The sequence below is a fragment of the Ovis aries genome, chromosome 23 (assembly GCF_016772045.2).
Source record: "Ovis aries strain OAR_USU_Benz2616 breed Rambouillet chromosome 23, ARS-UI_Ramb_v3.0, whole genome shotgun sequence".
Lineage (NCBI taxonomy): Eukaryota > Metazoa > Chordata > Mammalia > Artiodactyla > Bovidae > Ovis > Ovis aries.
In genome coordinates this window covers 46,055,961-46,074,681 of record NC_056076.1, presented here as the reverse complement: position 1 = coordinate 46,074,681, position 18,721 = coordinate 46,055,961, and the positions used below count along the sequence as shown (strand labels likewise).

The 18,721-nt window shown below is 39.8% G+C and overlaps 1 protein-coding gene across 2 annotated transcripts in view; it reads left to right on the top strand.

Annotated features, from left to right (window-relative positions):
* EPG5 (ectopic P-granules 5 autophagy tethering factor) overlaps positions 1–18,721 on the top strand; it is a 129,507-nt gene that overhangs the window by 21,616 nt on the left and 89,170 nt on the right. For both annotated transcript variants that reach the window (XM_042239531.2, XM_004020656.6), the window contains exons 9-16: positions 218–368; positions 2,740–2,895; positions 6,101–6,258; positions 7,327–7,481; positions 9,305–9,445; positions 15,340–15,504; positions 17,114–17,233; positions 17,910–18,169. In XM_042239531.2, coding sequence (XP_042095465.1) covers positions 218–368; positions 2,740–2,895; positions 6,101–6,258; positions 7,327–7,481; positions 9,305–9,445; positions 15,340–15,504; positions 17,114–17,233; positions 17,910–18,169 — 1,306 coding nt within the window. The remainder of the gene's footprint in view (positions 1–217; positions 369–2,739; positions 2,896–6,100; positions 6,259–7,326; positions 7,482–9,304; positions 9,446–15,339; positions 15,505–17,113; positions 17,234–17,909; positions 18,170–18,721) is intronic.

Here is an 18,721-nt window from a genome sequence, read left to right as displayed (position 1 = left end):
ATACAAAAGGTCGACTAGGTCGCACATCTCCCAGCCTTAATAAATGGTTTTGGTTTTGTACTTCATCTCAAGTTTCCCATTTCTCACTGGTATAGGAGCCAGAGCATAGGGTTCTCCCTCTTGACTTTGTTTCTTCCTTAATAGGTTGACGTCCGTATCTTCCAGTGTTTTTCCATTGTAATTACAATTTTTTTCCTTTTCTTTGATGAACTTTTAGGTGATTATTTACCGGAAACAACAAGACCTCAAGAGATGATGAAAATTTTTGCCTTTGCTAACTCCTTAGTGGAACTTCTGGCCGTGGGGCTGGAGACCTTCAATAGAGCACGCTATAGGCAGTTTGTCAAGCGAATTGGTTATATGATCAGGTAATACTGCTCTTGGTATATCTATTAGCCCTAGTTAGTCACAGACAATGTATAATTGTGATGGTGGGCATTTTATTGGTATAGTTCATGTCTTATTTCTCATAAAAGTAAGAATTTTTTTCTTCACCATCTACTAGATGGAAATTTTAAATAAATACTTCCAGTCAGAATATTTGGTTAATTATCTCAAATTTAACTGGTTTGCTAGACAATTGTTCTTGCAGTCAGGACCTTCAAAGCAGTTGGGTTGACCTTGGCCAGAGAGAAGGAGTCGAAGAAAATACAGGATCTTTTCCCTCCTTTCCTCTCTTCTCTTCTGCTTCCTAACTTTTGCCTAGAAATTGTTATATAGCTGTGGAAAATTTGGCAGTAGCTCTTTTGCAGTATTATTTCCCTGTTTTCTCTCTTATTTATTCTTATTCTGATTTCTATAAAATACCACAAAATTGCAAAGACTTCATCAGTGGCTCCTGTATTTGAATTGGGAAAGCATTATCATTCATTTGTGTGAAAGGTTTTTTTTTAAAATTATCAAATAAGAGTAAATTCTGAGAAATGTACTGCTTTTCATTGAATTAACTTACATCCAAGAGGATTCTGTATCATCAATCTTTTGATTTTTATGATGTATATAAAACATAGTTATTTCATCCAACCTCCCTTACAAAAAGAAAACTTACAAAAAACTACGAAACTTCTCCTCCTTCCGTACTTTTGTTTGTAAAGCATAGTTGATTTTAATTATTTCAGGTATATATCCATCATATTCATAAAGCCAGGTGATGCTATAGGATGCCTGGAGTTCTTGAACTCTGCACAGTCAGGCTTTTCCTCCCAACACTACCCAAACAGCTCTGAAGAATGAAAGTTGCTAATGAACTTTGTGCTATTGACTAATCCAGTAGCCACCTTTGAGTCTTCATCTTGCTTTATCTCTCACGCAGTTCATACAGCAGCCTTCGTCATGGATGGTCAGTTTTCCTTAAAGCATTTTCTTTGCTTGACTTCCAGGATACCACGTTCTGCTGTTCCTTTCACTGGCTGTTCACTGTCGGCCTCCTCGGTTGTTTCATTCTCACTCCTAGACTTCTTAACCCTGGACCCCTTTATCCAAACTTACTTCTTGGGATTGCATCCATTCCCATGTCTTTGGGTATCCTCTAAACATGGTTAAGGTTCTGTGTTCTTTTTCCATTTCGTACCTTTCTTCTAAGCTTGTATTGAATATATCCAGCTGCCAACTCAGCAGCACTTGGATGACTGATGACCATTCTAGTTGAATATTCCCCAAATGGGCTCACTGTCCCCGCCTCTCAAACTGCTGCCCTCTCGGTCTTCTCAGTGTCAGTAAGTGCCCGTGTTTCTGGCCAAAGCGCTAGTGTCATCAGTGACTTCTCTTTTTATGCAGCACATCCCGTCTAGTGGTCGATTCTGTCATCTTTTCTTCCAGTACCCCGTCTTTCAGCAAACCTAAGATACATTTTGTGTACCACTCAGAAAGGAAAAAATGCCACCAGATTATGATGGTAGCAGTCTTGATGCACATTCTCGTTGCAGAGATTAAGATGTGAAGGGCGTGCAACCTTTCAATTAGCGAAACGTGCTGCTTCCAGAGCCCAGCCTCTGCTCGCCATGCTTACTGCTGCCACCGCAGTTCATGAGTCATATCTCGCCGATTATCGCAGTAGCCACCTGACTTGTCATCCTGCTTTTGCCCTCCCTCCCCCGCACCCCCAGCTTATTCTTACAACAGCTACCAGTGTTTCTTGTAAGTCATCAGTCAGCTCATATCACTCCTCTGCTCAGACTCAGCTGCTCCCGGTCTCATTCAGAATAAAAGCCAGTATGCACAGTGGCCTACAGGACTCTGGATGGCTGGTCTCTGGTCTCTTTGATTTTTTTGCCAGCCATTCTCTCTATTTACTTTACTTTAGCACATTGGCTGCCTTGCTGTTCCTCCAGCACAGTGAATACACCTCAGAGCCTTCACACTGGTTGCTTCTTCAGCCTGGGTGCTCTTCCCTTAGATGGCCCAACACTACATCCAGTCTTTACTCATGGGTCCCTGTTCAGTGAGGCCCCTCCTCACCAACATGCCCGAAAACCTTTATTTTTCGCTCCTACTGATTTTTCTCAGTGTCATTTATAACCATGTGACAGACTGTGCATTTTATTTTGTTTATTGTCTGTGTGCCCTCCACTCAATGTCAGCTCAATGAGGGGAAGGTTTTTTCCCTCCATTGCAACCCCTTTAGCACCTAGAAGATAGTATGCAACAAAGACATGTTGACTAAAGTAATGTTTCAAATGTAAAGATGCCAGTGTTGAGTGCGTTCACACAAAATGCCGCATTGTCTTTCCTCTTGCTCAGGATGACCCTTGGTTATGTGAGTGACCACTGGGCCCAGTATGTGAGCCACAACCAAGGCTCGGGATTGGCCCTGCAGCCCTACTCCATAGAGAAACTACAGGTTGAATTTGATGAGCTCTTTTTGAGAGCTGTTCTACATGTCCTGAAAGCCAAAAGGTAAGATGCATGATGATAACTGTCAAGAAATAGCTCCTTGGCTAGTGAGGAAGACTGGAGTGAAAGTCATTGACTGAAGTAGGGCTCTTATAATAACATCAGCGTACTTGATCTGTTTTTTGTCTTGGGTTGATGTTTGGGATTTGGTTTCCTGTCTGCAGTATTGCGTGAAATGATCTCGACTTTCAGGTTTCCTTCAGTCTTAAAAATAACCTGATTCTGCTACCTCAGTTTTGCCACTCTGAACTTCTGGGGTAACTTTGAGCAGAGGATGAATTGTATTTTATAGCCAACTCTAGTGTCCCCAGTGAGGCAGAGTAGGCACTCAGTACGTTGTTCAAGTTGTCCGACTGTGTGGGATTAAAGTCTAGGACTGTCTTGGATCAGGGGTCCTCCTCCACCACCTTGACTGCGTTCTCATCTCTCCATTGTTGCTGCTGCTTACAGCCTAGGATACATTTTTTGGCAGAGGTGGGGACATAACCACTCATCTGCACCGTCTTGCCTGAGTTTTTGCCGAAGTGTGGGAGTGGGTTCTGCTTCAGCACACTGCCCCCCTCCTCCACCCCCCAGCTCCGCTCATGAACTGCTAGATCCCTTTCTGAGCTGTTGTTCTAAGCTGTTGACACTCTTGCCATGGCCTCATAGTCTCTGCCCCTTATTTAATGTGTGTTGTGTGGTGGGTTTGAGTCCTGGTCTGCTAAGACTGTTACCTTGGGCAAATCACTTAATATTTGTGGTCTCACTTTGTGCATTTATTAAGTGGAGATGACGATGATGATACAACTTGTTCCATTGACCTCATGGATATGTTATTAGGATGAAATGCAATAATATGTAGAAAGTAATATTTTTAAACCATAGAAGACTTTTCAGATGTAAGTGGTGGCTATTTTTGTGTGGTTTCAAATGAAGAACAGGATAACCACTCACTTAGAGAAAGATTAGTGTTCTTTGACTAAGTCTTAAAACTACTGTTAGGCAGTTAGAAGGGTGGGTCTAAGATAAAAAAGAACTTGGGCTTAGAAATTTAGTTAGATTATTCTTGTCCATACTTGGTGGTCTCCTGAGGTGTGCCAGGTCCCTGCTAGGGGTTTAGTGCAATAGCACCTGCTCCCTGAAGCCGGCCTCCTGGTGCTTGGGAAAAGTCTTCCATGTCTGATTTCCTGTCACCTGATCTTGGGTTTGTTTAGCTGAGAGGCAAAGCTTTTCTAGAAGAAAAACTGTAGTTCCTTATGAGGTCTTAAGCACTGAGCTTGTGAACCCCCTTGTAATATTGCTTATGTAATTCACATAGGTAGTTGCTTTAAATTTGAAAATGCTGAGAGCTGTTGTTCTTGAGTATAATTTATTTCAGAACACATCATATGAGAATCAGGTATTTAAAGCTGTGAAATTTAAATTTCTTTGACACTCTTGTGGAAATTTCTGACCGTAGCGTCCCTCAACCTAAAAAAAAAGAGACAAACCCAAACTGAAAAATAGGCTACAGAAACCTAAACCACACTTACTTCATGTCTGCTCTATAGGAATTTTGTAGCTGGGAATATTTATTGTCTATGACATTACTTTTAAGGCCTCATTGTTGGGTGACCCTTTATATAAGAACATTCAGTCCAATGTGAGGTGTTGGGATAATTATTTAATAAGACAGAAGCCTGATCCACTTGAACTCAGAGAAGTCTAGCTGTTGTTTTTCAAAGTTGAGGTCAGTTGTGGTTTGGACCGCTAGTGGCCTGGTGAGCCACAGACGTGAGTTAAACATGCACTATTTAATTTCTGTTTTTCTTAATAAACATTATTTATAATTGATTAAATTATAGTTTTGCCCCAAAGCAACAGTTTCGAGTGCCTCCCCATTTTTCTTTTTTAGATTTTTTGAGATAAAATTCATGTAACAAAATATTTATAAGCATTTATTGAGTGTTGTTTTTGAAATACTAGTTTAAGTAGACTTGGTTTCTTTTTTTTTTTTTTTCCCCAAACATGAACCCCCCTCCCACCTCCCTCCCCTAGACTTGGTTTCTGCTGTCAAATTGCTGCATGCTGGTATGTGTACCTCAATGGCACTGTGTAATTTAAGGACCAGCTGAGTCTTGAATCGTCTGGGGTGACTGTAAAATAAAGGTTCAAATTCTTGGGCCCCAGCTGTGACCTGCAGACACAGAATCTCTTAGGTGGACCTTGGGAGTTTGCCTTTTCCACAAAGTCTCAGGTGATTTTTCTGCCCACAGTGGTGTGAGAAACACTGATAGAGGGTATGATCATGCCACAGTCAGGTATGGTTAGAATTTCATAGTGGTGCTGAGGGGGCATTAGGGAAAGCCTCACAAATGGAGGGATGGCGCTTTGTAGTTGGGGAGTTCTCTTTGGGCTTGTTCAGGAATTTGTTGATGTTTAGTTGCTAAGTTGTGTCTGACTCTCTTGTGACCCCATGGACCATAGCTCGCCAGGCCCCTCTGTCCATGGGATTTTCCAGATAAGAATACTGGAGTGGGTTGTCGTTTCCTTCTCCAGGGGGATCTTCCCGATCCAGGGATTGAACCTGGGTCTCCTGTGCGTCTTGTGCATTGCAGGTAGATTCTTTACTGCTGAGCCATCAGGAAAGCCCCTTGTCCAAAAATGGTCTGATGATAATACAGAGAGGGCTCTGGTTGGGAAGATGGGTCTGAGCTATTTTGGAAGGCTTTGAATTTGGAACTCAGGAGTTTGAACTTCATTCTGTTTTGAGTAAGGAGTTGGGGAGAGCTTTTGGCCCTCCCCCCGCCTCTGCCAACTGCACAGGTCTTGGTGTGCACACATGTACCTTGGTGGATGCTCAGACATATACGTCCAATCTCAGCAGTCTTTCTGTTGCCCAGGTCTTAAAAGGATCTTTGGTTTAAAACTCAGCTCTGCCTCTAATTAGCCTTTGGTTCTAGTAGCCTGATGTGTAAACTGGGGCTATATCGGTAATAGTGCTTGCCTTGGTTTTCGTGAGGAGGAATGTGCTGATAAATAGATGATGTGGTGATGAGAACTGTGCTGGGCAGAGTAGGTGCTTTGTATTTGCTGTTAAACATGCTCAAGGTGTTTATGACTGAAGCATGCTAGAAAAATTGCTGTAGTGTGCTTTAAAGATTTGAGATTTTTTTTTGCCTCCTTTCTCAATATGGTGAAGTTAACTGATACATGAAGTTATTCCTGCTTTTCTTAATACATGCAGACTTGGCATTTGGCTGTTTATGTCAGAAATGCCCTTCGGGACACTGTCTGTCCAGATGCTCTGGAAGCTCTTCTACCTCATGCATCAGGTGGAAAGCGGGAATCTGGACAAGCTCAGTACTGCCCTCCTGCCTACCGAGTGCAAGAAACACCTCCAAGGTACAGCCGTGCCAGCATCCGCCTCTCTGTCTCATGTGCCTCTTCTCTTCATGGCTTTATTCTTTCTGTTTTTAGGAGTAGGAGATGTTTAACTCGGTGTACTCATGTGTAATCATTTTGAAATTTAATTTTGTTTTGTTATTTTGACTTATTAGAATGATGATTCTAATTTTCATTATTCTTCAAATGCTCTGAAGAGTAAATTCTATAATGAACCCAGTTTGGGGATAGGAAATGAAAATTGAGTTGTTAGTACCCTATGGATATTTTGATAATACTGGAAATTTGATGAACTATGTATGATTTCTCAAATGTGTAAACATATGAAAGGAATTATTGGCTTGTTGCTTTCTTACTGTGAAGAGTTCCACAGGGTGTATATTTTTTAAAGAGTATTTTCTTCCCTCTACTGAGTTTTGCCTTTGAAGCCTTTAGTTGTCTGTCAAATGTGGCAATACTGTTTATCAAGACTGCCCTCTAGTGACAAAATGTAATATTGCTTACAGAGCATTCTCTGAGGAATAGGCAAAAATATAGGTATTGTTAATCCTATTCATCAGTATTTCAGTCATGATTATAGCTAATTTCTTGCCCCAAATTTTCATTTATAAGCAAATGTCTGTTGTGTGAAATGCCATGTTGGGACTGAATAGTTTGCTAGTCTTATCAGTTTTCGTTAATAGAGTTGTCCTTCATTTGGCTGATACTTACCAGGTAGCTTCAGGTGTATTGCTGAGGATGTCTTGCTCAGTGACAGTAGCAGGGCTTTGCAGTTGATAAAGCTCTTGACCAGTCACATAACATCTGATCTTAAATAACCTTTAGAGACAGATTAGGAAACGGAGACTTCTTAAATGTTGCCTAAGCCAACATTATATTTAGAGTTGGAATTTCAGCTGGCCCAGCCTTCTTCCTAATGGCTGTAGAAATCCATTCTGGAACAAAGATGTTTTCTATCTTTAAATATTTCTTAATATCTTTTAGTTTTATATCTTATTTATCTCTGAAAGAGTAACTAAAGTGACATATGTTTATTCTCTCCCCACTTTAATATTCTTGGACTTGCAGACCCTGAACATTTTGTGAACTTTGAGAAGTGTCTTTCTTCCATGAATAGCTCGGAAGAGATTTGCCTTCTAACTACTTTTGCTCAGATGGCTCAGGCCAGAAGAACCAATGTGGATGAAGACTTCATAAAAATTATTGTTCTGGAGATATATGAGGTTAGAATATTAAGTTTTAGAAATGAGCTAAAAACATTTGCTTTTGGTTTGCCCATCCATTGATTCCTTTGAGGTCGCTTTAAAAAAATGTGACAGCCTCATTTTGTCTGCACTTGTGGAAGAAGATGGTCTGTAAGTAGTACTGAAAACATGAATCATACCCGTCCCATTTCTCCATGCTATCTCTTTTCATTTGATGTGTGAGTTTTGGTAAAGAATAGACAGTCTGACATTTGTAGTTTTTATACTCTCTGTCCGTCTGCCCCGCCTTCCTCATTTCCACTCCTCTGAGCCTGCCAGGAACATGGAAACCTGGCTTCCCCCCACTACTTAGATGAGATGGTGGAAATAATACTGAACCCAGAGTTAGATCATCTGGCTTTGTTTTAACTCTGCTCCTCGTTGCCCATCTCACATCAGAGAAGATACCGTATCACTCTGGGCTTCAGTTTCTTTATCTGTGAAATGACAGGATGAGATGAGATCCTTGCTTTCTTTACTTTTTCACCCAGCCACCCTTAAGGGTGGAAGAGAATGAACTTTAGACCCCTTGTGTTGAGGGACATAACTCAAGTGGTTACCAAAATATTCTTTGGAGTTTTGTGTGTGTGTGTGTGTGTGTGTGTGTATATAATGTACATTTTCACCGTAGGCTGTCGTTTATCTGTTTCCTTCATAAAACATTTCTTCCAATATAAGTGAAAATTATGTCTGAAGATTTATTATCATCCCCCTCAATACTACAGTTTGAGAATGACAGACTGGGTAATCTAAAGTTCTTTTCCAGAATCAAATATCCTAATAAGCTGTTCCCATTGTTGTACTTTGTAAGTAGCCCTGCATGCGATTAAGGCCTAGATAGATCTGAAATTCCACACTATCTTTATAATCTGCAAAAACTGAGGGGAGAATGTATATTTTCATATATATCAAATGGCATTCTCAAGATAACATTACTAAAGTATTATTTATGCTCTTGAATGATGGCTCAAATGTTCTGACCAGTTCTCACAGTAAAAACTGCATTCTGATCCTGTGTGTGTTGTGTATGTGTGTACACAGGTATAAAATTGAATCGGTAGTTATGCATTCTCACATTTTCCTATTCTATTTTATTCTACTTTCTTACTTTTCTGTTCTGTCCCATTGTGTTAAAAAACAGCAACAGCAACACCCAAACTGCTGGCCATTGGCATGAATGGGTTGTGTCTTGTAATTTTGAACCCATTGTTTAAGAAGAGTTGGTAAATATTGATTATTATTATTATTTTTTGGCTGTGCTGCATGGCATGTGGGATCTTAGTTCCCAGGGATCAACCTGCACCCCCTGCAATACAAGCAGAGAGTCGTAACCACTGGCCTGCCAGGGAAGTGTAAACCTTGATGCATTAGGAGCTCTTCTGATAGAGGATCTCTCTCTCTCTCTTTTTTTTTTTTGAGAGAATAGATATCTCCAGGAAATGCATTCTGATTTTCATAATTTTATTGGTTTCCTCAAATTTAGGAAAGTTTTACTGTGAAGGGACTATTTAGTTGCTCTGAAGACACTGGTGTTTCTTTCTGAATCCAGCACTAGAAGTCACTGTTAGCATTGTAGGTTGTCTTTCTTCTCCAGTCCCTCCTGCCACCTTCCAGACTCAGGGTAGACACTCTGCTCTCTGAACTTTTGGCATCCTTTTGATCACGGTGTGAACCAAGCCTCAATCTGAGATTTTTTCTGATACTTTACTTGAAAACATTCTAAATAAAGTATGAAAAGTTTTTTTTTTTTTTTTTAATTGATGCTTGGTTTTAAAAATGCCATCTCTCCATGTTCCCGCTAGGTGTCTTATGTCACCCTGTCCACCCGAGAAACTTTTTCAAAGGTTGGTCGAGAGCTTTTAGGGGCCATCACAGCTGTTCATCCTGAGATAATTTCTGTCCTTCTGGATAGAGTTCAAGACACCATTGACCAGGTTGGAATGGTAAGAGCAGTGATTTTGTTGGTTTCTCCTTTTGTTGTTGTTGTTGATTTTGAACCCTGGAGTAGTATTGGAGCAGTGGGAAAAAAGTTACTGGGATACAAAAATAGTTGTTGGGATGGCTGAGTCGTGGGTACAAGAGAGTAAAGAGAGCATTGACTGAGTCACAGGCTCTGTGCCTGCTTGGGCATAGCTGCTGCTTATAAAAAACTGGATTGTTTCTCTTAATCTCTGCAAAGTGACTTCCCACCTCCTTCAAAGAGGTTTTTCTTTACTATTTTCTTTCTGACTTAGTTTTGGCTGCACTGGGTCTCCATTGCTGCGTGCGGGCTTTCTCGAGCTGTGGTAAGCGGGGGCTGCTCCCTAGCTGTGGTCCGTGGGCTCCTCGCTATGACGGTGCCTGGAGTGCTGGCTCGTGGTGGTGGCACATGGGCTTGGTTGCCCTGTGGCATGTGAAATCTTCCTGGACCAGGGCTCAAACCCATGTCCCCTGCATTGGCAGATGGATTCTTAACCACTGGACCCCTAGGGAAATCCACAGGCTTTTAATTAGAGCCTAACAGTAATCCATAGTTTTTATTTCATACTTTTGCTTTACCTTCATAATTCTTATTTTTTTTTCTTGGTGGAAACAACTCTTAAGAAAGAAGACCTGCTTTAAATCAATCAAAAACAAAAGTAAAAGTTTAAGTTGAGCAAGATGTATATCATCTAGTTCTGTCATTTGTCACAATCCCTTTTGTAATCTTTATGTAGTTTTTAAAAAGTTTTATTGCAATATAATTCACATATAGTATAATTCATCTATTTAAAGTGTACAAGTCAGTGGTTCTTAGTATATTCACAGATAGGTATACATATCACCAGTCAATTTTAGAACATTTTCATCACCTCAGAACAAAACCACATACCAGTTAGCTGTCAGACTTCCATCCCCTTCAGCCCTGAGTGACCACAACCTGTTTTCTGTTTTTGTTGTTTAGTCACTAAGTCATGTCTGACCTTTTGTGACCCCTATGGACTGCAGCCCACTAGGCTCCTCTGTCCCCGGGATTTCCCAGGTGAGAATACTAGAGTAGGTTGCCATTTCCTTCTCCAGGGATCTTCCCGAGCCAGGGATCTTCCCGAGCCAGGGATCAAACCCATATCTCCTGCATTGGCAGGTGGATTCTTTACCACTGAGCTGAGAAACCTGTCTCTATAGATTTACCTATTCTGGACATTTTATATAAATGGAATTACGGAATATCTGATCATTTGTGACTGGCTTCTCTCACTTAGCATAATGTTTTCCAGGCCCATCCATGTTGTAGCATATGTCAGTAGTCCATCCCTTTTAATGACTAAGTAGTTATTAAAATATTAATATGACTAAGTAGTATTCTATTGTTAAGAGTGTATCATTTTCAAAAATATATACTTAAGATTTTCTTCATCAAGTATATTAAGGCTGTAATGAGTGAATTTCTCTAATGGCAGGTAGTCATGTGTGGTAACTTTAGGAGGAATGTTTAAAGTTAGAGTGTTTCTCTCTGGGCTTATATTTGCAAGGGCCTTTACCTTATAGTCGTTGCATCATTCCTGCAGGATAGATGATGGATAACTATTGTACTTCATCACACTCATGAGTGAGCAAATTTAATGACAGATTGTTAAGGCTATATCATTCTTTACTTGGAATAGTATATGTTACTTTTTTTTTTTACATTAAGAGAGATTTAATTATGGTAAATTATACACAGCTTCCCTGGTGGCTCAGCGGTAAAGAATCCACCTACAATGCAGGAGATGTGGGTTTGATCCCTGGGACAGGAAGGTCCCCTGGAGAAGGAAATGGCAACCCCCTCCAGTATTCTTGCTTTGGAAATTGGACAGAGGAAGCTGGGGGGCTACAGTCCATGGGGTCACACAGAGTCAGACACTACTTGGTGACTAAACCACCACCACCACCAAATTATACACAACATAAAACATGATATTAACCATTTTTAAGTTTAGTGATATTAAATACATGACGTTGTTTTGCTACCTACCATCACCACCATCCATCCACAGAACTCTTTCATCTTGTGAAACACATTCTGTACCCATTAAACACTATCTCCTCGTCCCTTCTCAGCTCCTGGCAGCCAGCATTCTACTTTCTGTTTCTTTGAGTTTGCAAAGAGCAAGTTTTTGGTTGCTCCTTTTTGAGTGGTCATCTAATGGAATGTCTTCCAAGAAAATCTACAGTGGGTCATGTGAGTGTGTCAGTTTGATTGAGTTCATAACCTTTATCTGACACGTTTTTTTTTTTCCCCTGGGTTTGGCCACACCTAACATTTTTAATCGGAGAAGGCAATGGCATCCCACTCCAGTACTCTTGCCTGGAAAATCCCATGGACGGAGGAGCCTGGTAGGCTACAATCCATGGGGTTGCTAGGAGTCGGACACGACTGAGCAACTTCACTTTCACTTTTCACTCTGATGCATTAGAGAAGGAAATGGCAACCCACTCCAGTGTTCCTGCCTGGAGAATCCCAAGGATGGCAGAGCCTGGTGGGCTGCTATCTATGGGGTCGCACAGAGTCGGACACGACTGAAGTGACTTAGCAGCAGTAGCAGTAGCAACATTTTTAATTGGGCCCATAATACTTTCAGTAATAATTGTGCTCAGAAATATGCTTAGCTGTAAGTGTGCAAATTAGAACCATAATGTTCTTTAGAGCACATCTTATAAAAGATGCCCCCCACTCTCTTTATACATGTGGTTCCTTTATGTTCATTAAAAACTCACTGACATTTTTGGAGGAACTTGTTTAAGCCCCCTTGCTTTCAGATGCATATGATGGCTTTGAATATTTTTGCTGTGACCTTGGACTAGGCTGAAATCAGCTTCGAGCTTCAGAGTCTGGGAACGAACTGTGGACCTAAACTTTCACTGGCACAGTTGGGGTGTGTCTGAACGTAACTTTGTTCTAGAGGCCCAGCAGGAGAGGAAAAGTCATTTGTGCTATAGATGTGTGGAAATCACCCTGGGTTACGAATAGTTGTTGATAAGGGCCAAGCCCCTGGGGACATCTCAAAGTACAGAATTCAGATAACTTGGTGACAGCCTGAAAATTGATAAATATTTTCCTATTGGTCTTTTTTAATGATTTGAAACATTCTGCTTTTGTTAGTGAAATCATCTTCCTAATATCCTCTTCAGGTAAAATTAGTGATCTCTTGACTTTCAGTGAAAGCATAAATATATTTTAAAATGCATTCTTTAAATTCTGTTTTGTTGGGAATTCTTACTGGGATTCTTCCTGTTTAATCATTTCTTTTTTTTTGCTTTATTGAATGAACTAGATCTTTCATTCATTCCAGTATGAAATAGAGGTAGTAAAAGTGGCCTTACCGTGTTCCTTATCATAACAGAGAAGGTTCCAAAGTTCCCCATGAAGTATCATGCTAGCTGCAGGCTTTTCATATATACTCTGTGGTAGACTGAGAAATTTATATTTGTAGTTTGCTGAAATTTCTTTTTTCATGCATGGGTATTTAGTTGTTTTTTCTTCATTCACTGAGATGCTCCTGTGATTTTTATCCTTTTTTCTGTTAAAATGATGAATTACATTGATTTTCAAATATTGAACCATCATTGTTTCCTAAAATAAAACCCACTCGATCCTAGTATATTACTCTTTTTACGTGTTACTAGGTTCAGTTTGCTATTGTTTACTGTGGATTCATGGCAAATATTGATCTATAATTTTATTTTGTTAGATTTTTGTTTTAGGGTCATGTTGGCCTTGTAACACGAGTTGGAAAGCATTTCCTTCTCTTCTATTATTTGAAAGAATTTTCGTAAGATTGCTAGGATTCTTCCTGGAATGTTTGATAGCATTTACCAGCAAAGTTATCTGGGTCTTGGGTTTTCTTTGTGGGATATGTTTTGATAACAAATTGAAAATTTTAAGCAAATAGTTTTTTTTTCCTGAGTCAGTTTTGGTAATTTATATTTTTAAAGGGATTTTCCTATTTCTAACCAGTTGAATTTACTGGCCATAGAGTTTTTGTAACAATCCCTTTTCAATGGCACCCCACTCCAGTACTCTTGCCTGGAAAATCCCATGGATGGAGGGGCCTGGTAGGCTGCAGTCCATGGGGTCGCTAACAGTTGGACACAACTGAGCGACTTCACTTTCACTTTTTACTTTCATGCATTGGAGAAGGAAATAGCAACCCACTTCAGTGTTCTTGCCTGGAGAATCCCAGGGACAGGGGAGCCTGGTGGGCTGCTGTCTATGGGGTCGCACAGAGTCGGACACGACTGAAGAGACTTAGTAGTAGTAGTAGTAGTAGTAGTAGTAGTAGTAGTAGTAGTAGTAGTAGTAGTAATGTCTATGAGGTCTTTCTTGGTTAATTCACTTTCATTCTTGATGGGTGGATATATGTTACACTGTTATTTTGTGTGACTGGACAGATCTTGTTGCTATACTCATTGTTCTAGTACCATTATTTTGTTCTTTTTGTCAGATGCTCACAGGCTAAAGAAGAAATTTTGTATGTATTAGATTGCTTAGGTTACTGTTTTATTCAGTTGTTCAAGATCTTTATTACAAATCCTTATGAAAATTTAGCTAAGTACACACACACACACTGCACATGCAAAGGAAAGAAAAAGTCTTTCAAATTCATTCCTTCTAGTCTTTCACATTTTGTTTTGCCTCCAATATGGAGCAGTGCAGGAACCTGAAAAATGTAGGATCTGTGTTCTGAGCTGAGTTGTTCAATAGAGTAACCACTAAGCCTACGTGACTATAGAGCCCTTGAAATATGTCTCATCCAAATTATGATGTGCTGTGAGTGTAAGATACTCCCCGAGTTTCTAAAACTTAATATGAATGGAAGAATAACATATCTCAGTAATCTTTTGTAATGATGTGGGAATACTGTTTTGGATATATTAGATTAAATGAAATATGTTGTTAGAATTAATTTTGCTTGCTTCTTTTGACTTTTAAAAATGGCTGTTAGAAAAATTAAAATACATTTATGGCTTGCTTTAGATTTCCTTTGGACAGCACTGTTCTAGACATTATAAAATTAACTGCTCTTCTGATCATTCTTACTTAAAGCAGACTGTATTAAGTGAACCCAGTTGTATCTTACTTTGCTCATGGATTTGTTATTGACAAGTGGTGCTAAGGATATCTGTACAGAATTTTTCAAGTATATAAAGAGTAGAGAAGAGTATAATAAATTTCTGTGCCATCCAGTTTTAATAAATATCAGCTCTTGGTTGATCTTGTCTTATCTTTACCCCTATCCATTTCTTGTATCTACTTTCTGGAATGCTTTAAAGGTAATAGAAATAATTTTTTAAATGCCACAGGAGAAATAATTATTTGAAGTGCTAAGTTTTTTTGTAAAATGAATGCCTTTCTGCTGATTTATCATGACTTTAAATTAGAATCTTACTGTAGTGATTTTTTAAAAATGGAAGTATACCATTTTACAGGGACTTCTCTGGTGTCTCAACTGGTAAAGAATCTGCCTGCAATGTGGGAGACCTGGGTCTGATCCTTGGGTTGGGAAGATCCCCTGGAGAAGGGAACGGCTGGCCACCAACTCCAGTATTCTGGTCTGGCAAAGAGTTGAACATGACTGAGTGACTTTCACCTTCTCTTTTCACCAGTTACATAGGAAAAACAGCTTGACCTTTACAGAGGATTGTAAAATGTGCTTTTGGTGTATCATTAGTATTTATATTCATTTGATCTGGTTGTTCATTTCATTGTCTACAAAACAAAACCCCACTTCCTTTTGGAGAAAACTTTTTGTAAGCACTTTAAAAATGTAGTATTGTAGTAATATAGGATTGTCTTTAAAATTTGATTTTAATTATTATAATTTTTCTTTTAAATAAGGTTTCTTTATACTTGTTTAAAGAACTACCTTTGTATCTTTGGCGACCTTCTGCCTCTGAGATAGCTGTGATTCGGGATTGGTTATTGAACTATAACCTGACATCGGTGAAGAATAAATTGGCCTGTGTTATTCTAGAAGGCCTGAATTGGGGATTTGGTGAACAGGTATGTGCTAAAAACCTTCCCTAAAGACTGTCCACACACATCAGTTTTAAAGAAAGATTTTCTCAGCCGTTAACGTTTTAAAATGTCATTTGCAAGACCTGCAGATTTTCTTCGCTGTTTTAGAATTTAGGATCTCTTCTAATTGAGTTCTGTTTTGCAGAGTGAGCATCCTATAAGTGAAGATAAATTGCTCCACACTGAAAGTACTTCCTTTATTCCTTGGATCATTTGTTTCTGTTGTTGTATTTCTGGCTGTTTACTGCAGTTACTCCTAATTGCCTCTCCTGCCTCTGGTCTTCCTTCCTCTTAATTTTGTATTGTGTATCACTGCCCGACTTGTCTTCCAGAACACTGTGCGCTGGTTAAGAGCCTGAGCTCTGAGCCAGCCTGCCTGACTTCTGATCCCAGCTCTGCTACCTCCTGTTTGTGTGACCGTGAGCAAGCTTCCTGAACTCCCTGGGCCTCAGTTGCTCCTCTGTAAACATCACACTGACAGGCTTAGCTCAGAAGGTTGCTGTAAGGTTTCAGCAAGCTGGGACACATGAAACATGTTCTTGGCACATGCCAGGGTCTTAGTGGTGGCAGTTATTATTATCAAGAGTTTGCTACCTGTCATGTCTCCAAAGATGTCATGTCAAGGAATTCTTTCAAAATCTTCCTCCCTTTTTACCCAGGCCTTGTTAGTGAGCTCCTTGATCAAAATATTTAAATATTTTAAAGGGAAGGGAAAGGGAACTCAGCCCCGTCTGCCAGCTTTTGTTCTGAGCAAGTCGTCTCGTCCTTGCAGTCATCTTGTGTGGTGGTGTGAACATGACCCCTTTTGTACAGATGAGGAACCTGAAGCCAGGGAGCTTTCTCCCCAGCGTGTCCCTAACCATCTGGTCTGCTCATGGACTCAGCTGGGTCTTCTCTCAAGTGCTGGTCGGTGAGAGCTGCAGGAGACTCTTTTCCACCTTCACCTTCTCTGACTTGTAAACAGAAGCCCCCACCTTCCTCTCCCAGAGAGCTGCATGCAGAGTCCAGTCCTCATGAGTGTCTGCTTGCTCTTTTCTTGGTGTTTGGAAAGTCCTCTTCTCTGAGAGGATTAAGGAATGTGTTATATCAGATGCAAAGGAAGATTGGGTGGGAGAATTGGTGGGCAACTTCAAGCTCCTGAAGGAGTATTTTACCTGTGTTGTTGAGTATGTTTAATATTTTCACTGATGACAGAAGAAAAGGGAATACAGACTTAAATTATTACCTTCTTATTTTGTTAATAATAATTAAACATCTTCCTGATTCTTAACAATGCCTTTAAACTTGTAACCTAAAGTATTTATCGAGATTTTAGAACGGGGATTGGGAGTTGCATTCAAAGATACCTTTTATAACTGGAGTTGGTAATGACTCAGATTCACACATAACTGGTGCAGTATAGTGGTTCTTTAAAGATTAAAAATTTTTTTGCTATTGCCATTTTATAATTTCATTATTTAGGAATGCGAGCTTTGGAAGATTTAGCTTCTGCATCCAGGATTTCTTTTTTTATCCTGACTGATCTTTCAGTTCAAAGGTATAACAACAAAAAAAATCAAGATGACATGTTTGTGATTATTTTTCTCTTTAAAAGGTGTCTCTTCATTTGGATCAAGCAGTCCATGCTGAAATCGCTTTAATGATTCTTGAAGCATACCAGAAGTACCTTGCACAGAAACCATATGCTGGGCTTCTTTCTGAAAGTATGAAGCAGGTACTTCCTTCTTTTCTGTATTGAGGACATAAGTCTTTATTATAAATGACTTGGGTGGTTAAAATTACAGTATTTACTCTTAGGTTTCCTAAGAACATTTCTGGCAATTTCAGATATCGAAATTGAGTTCTATGGGTGAAGAAAGATTCTTCTTTAAGAAGTAGTCTATATATGACCATATTAATATTGTGGAATTTGAGTTGGTCTACAGTGGTGGGCTGGTGCTGGCTTGTACTGGCTTGGGAGAACTGATTATTACATTTTTGAGAACTCTGAAGCCTGACTGTTCAATCTGTGGTGCTTGAAGTTGACCATGCTGGGAATGTGTTTTCTTTTCAACTACCAGAGTTGGCAGACCCTATAAATGAGCCCCTAAACTCCAGCTTGTTGTTGAATTTATTTACTAGCACACCATTCGTTGCATACCAACTTTCATATTATTACTCTTGCTTGAGCTGACCCTGATCAGGTTCACAAAGTGACTAGCAAATAAGCAGAAGACGTGTTCAGTTGTGAGTGAGAAATGCTTTAATTTAGTGCTATAAACACTGAGTATCAGTAAGCATTGTGTCTTTTCTTCTGAGGGCATTATTGATCACAAAGAGAGATGGATGGGTGAGCTTACTAATTTAATGGTTATGTGAATAATGTGGTTTAAAATAAATAATTGTTTTAGGTTTCATATTTGGCCAGTATCGTTCGATATGGAGAGACACCTGAGACCTCATTTAACCAGTGGGCCTGGAACTTGATTTTGAGGTTAAAACTGCACAAAAATGATTATGGAATACAGCAGAATTGTGCAGCTGTTCCCTTCTCCAGCAGTGTGCCAGAAATGACAGAATCACCCACGTTTCATCCTCTCTTGAAGGCTGTGAAGGCGGGCATGCCCATTGGCTGTTATCTGGCCTTAGCTATGACAGCTGTGGGCCACAGGTACAGTGCTTGGGTTGAACTTCTAGGGTTGCTGAACCTTGTAGTCAGTGCTTCCCCCAACTTCATTTTTCATATCCCAAGGTCTGAGGCCTCATTCTAATCTGTCTAGGGGTAATCAGGGTCAAATGATAAGCCTCAATTAATAGCTTATCAAGGGTAAATGCTGCCCAAATTCATGTAGGTTGGATTTGTGACAGAAAATCACCTGGGTGCATTATGAAGAGAGTTATACCTGTCACCCAGACTGGGATGTTTATGTCAGCAGTAGACAGAGTCTCTTCCTCAGAATAATGACCAAATAAAAATAGTTGGTCACCTGTACTGAGTTTTATTTAAGTGATGGCGCCCAACTCAGGCTTCCTAGCTGGAGGGCTAAGCCCACCAAAGGGATGGATTGCCTGATCAAGTCAAGTGCTTCTTTTGTATGAGCCCGTAGCTGTGTCGGTTTCTTCCATTATAGTATTTATCACAGTGTAATGTAGGGGTCTGTTTAATTTTACTGAAGATATTCTATGGTGTTAGGACTCAGGAACCATATTTGTCTTTTAATAA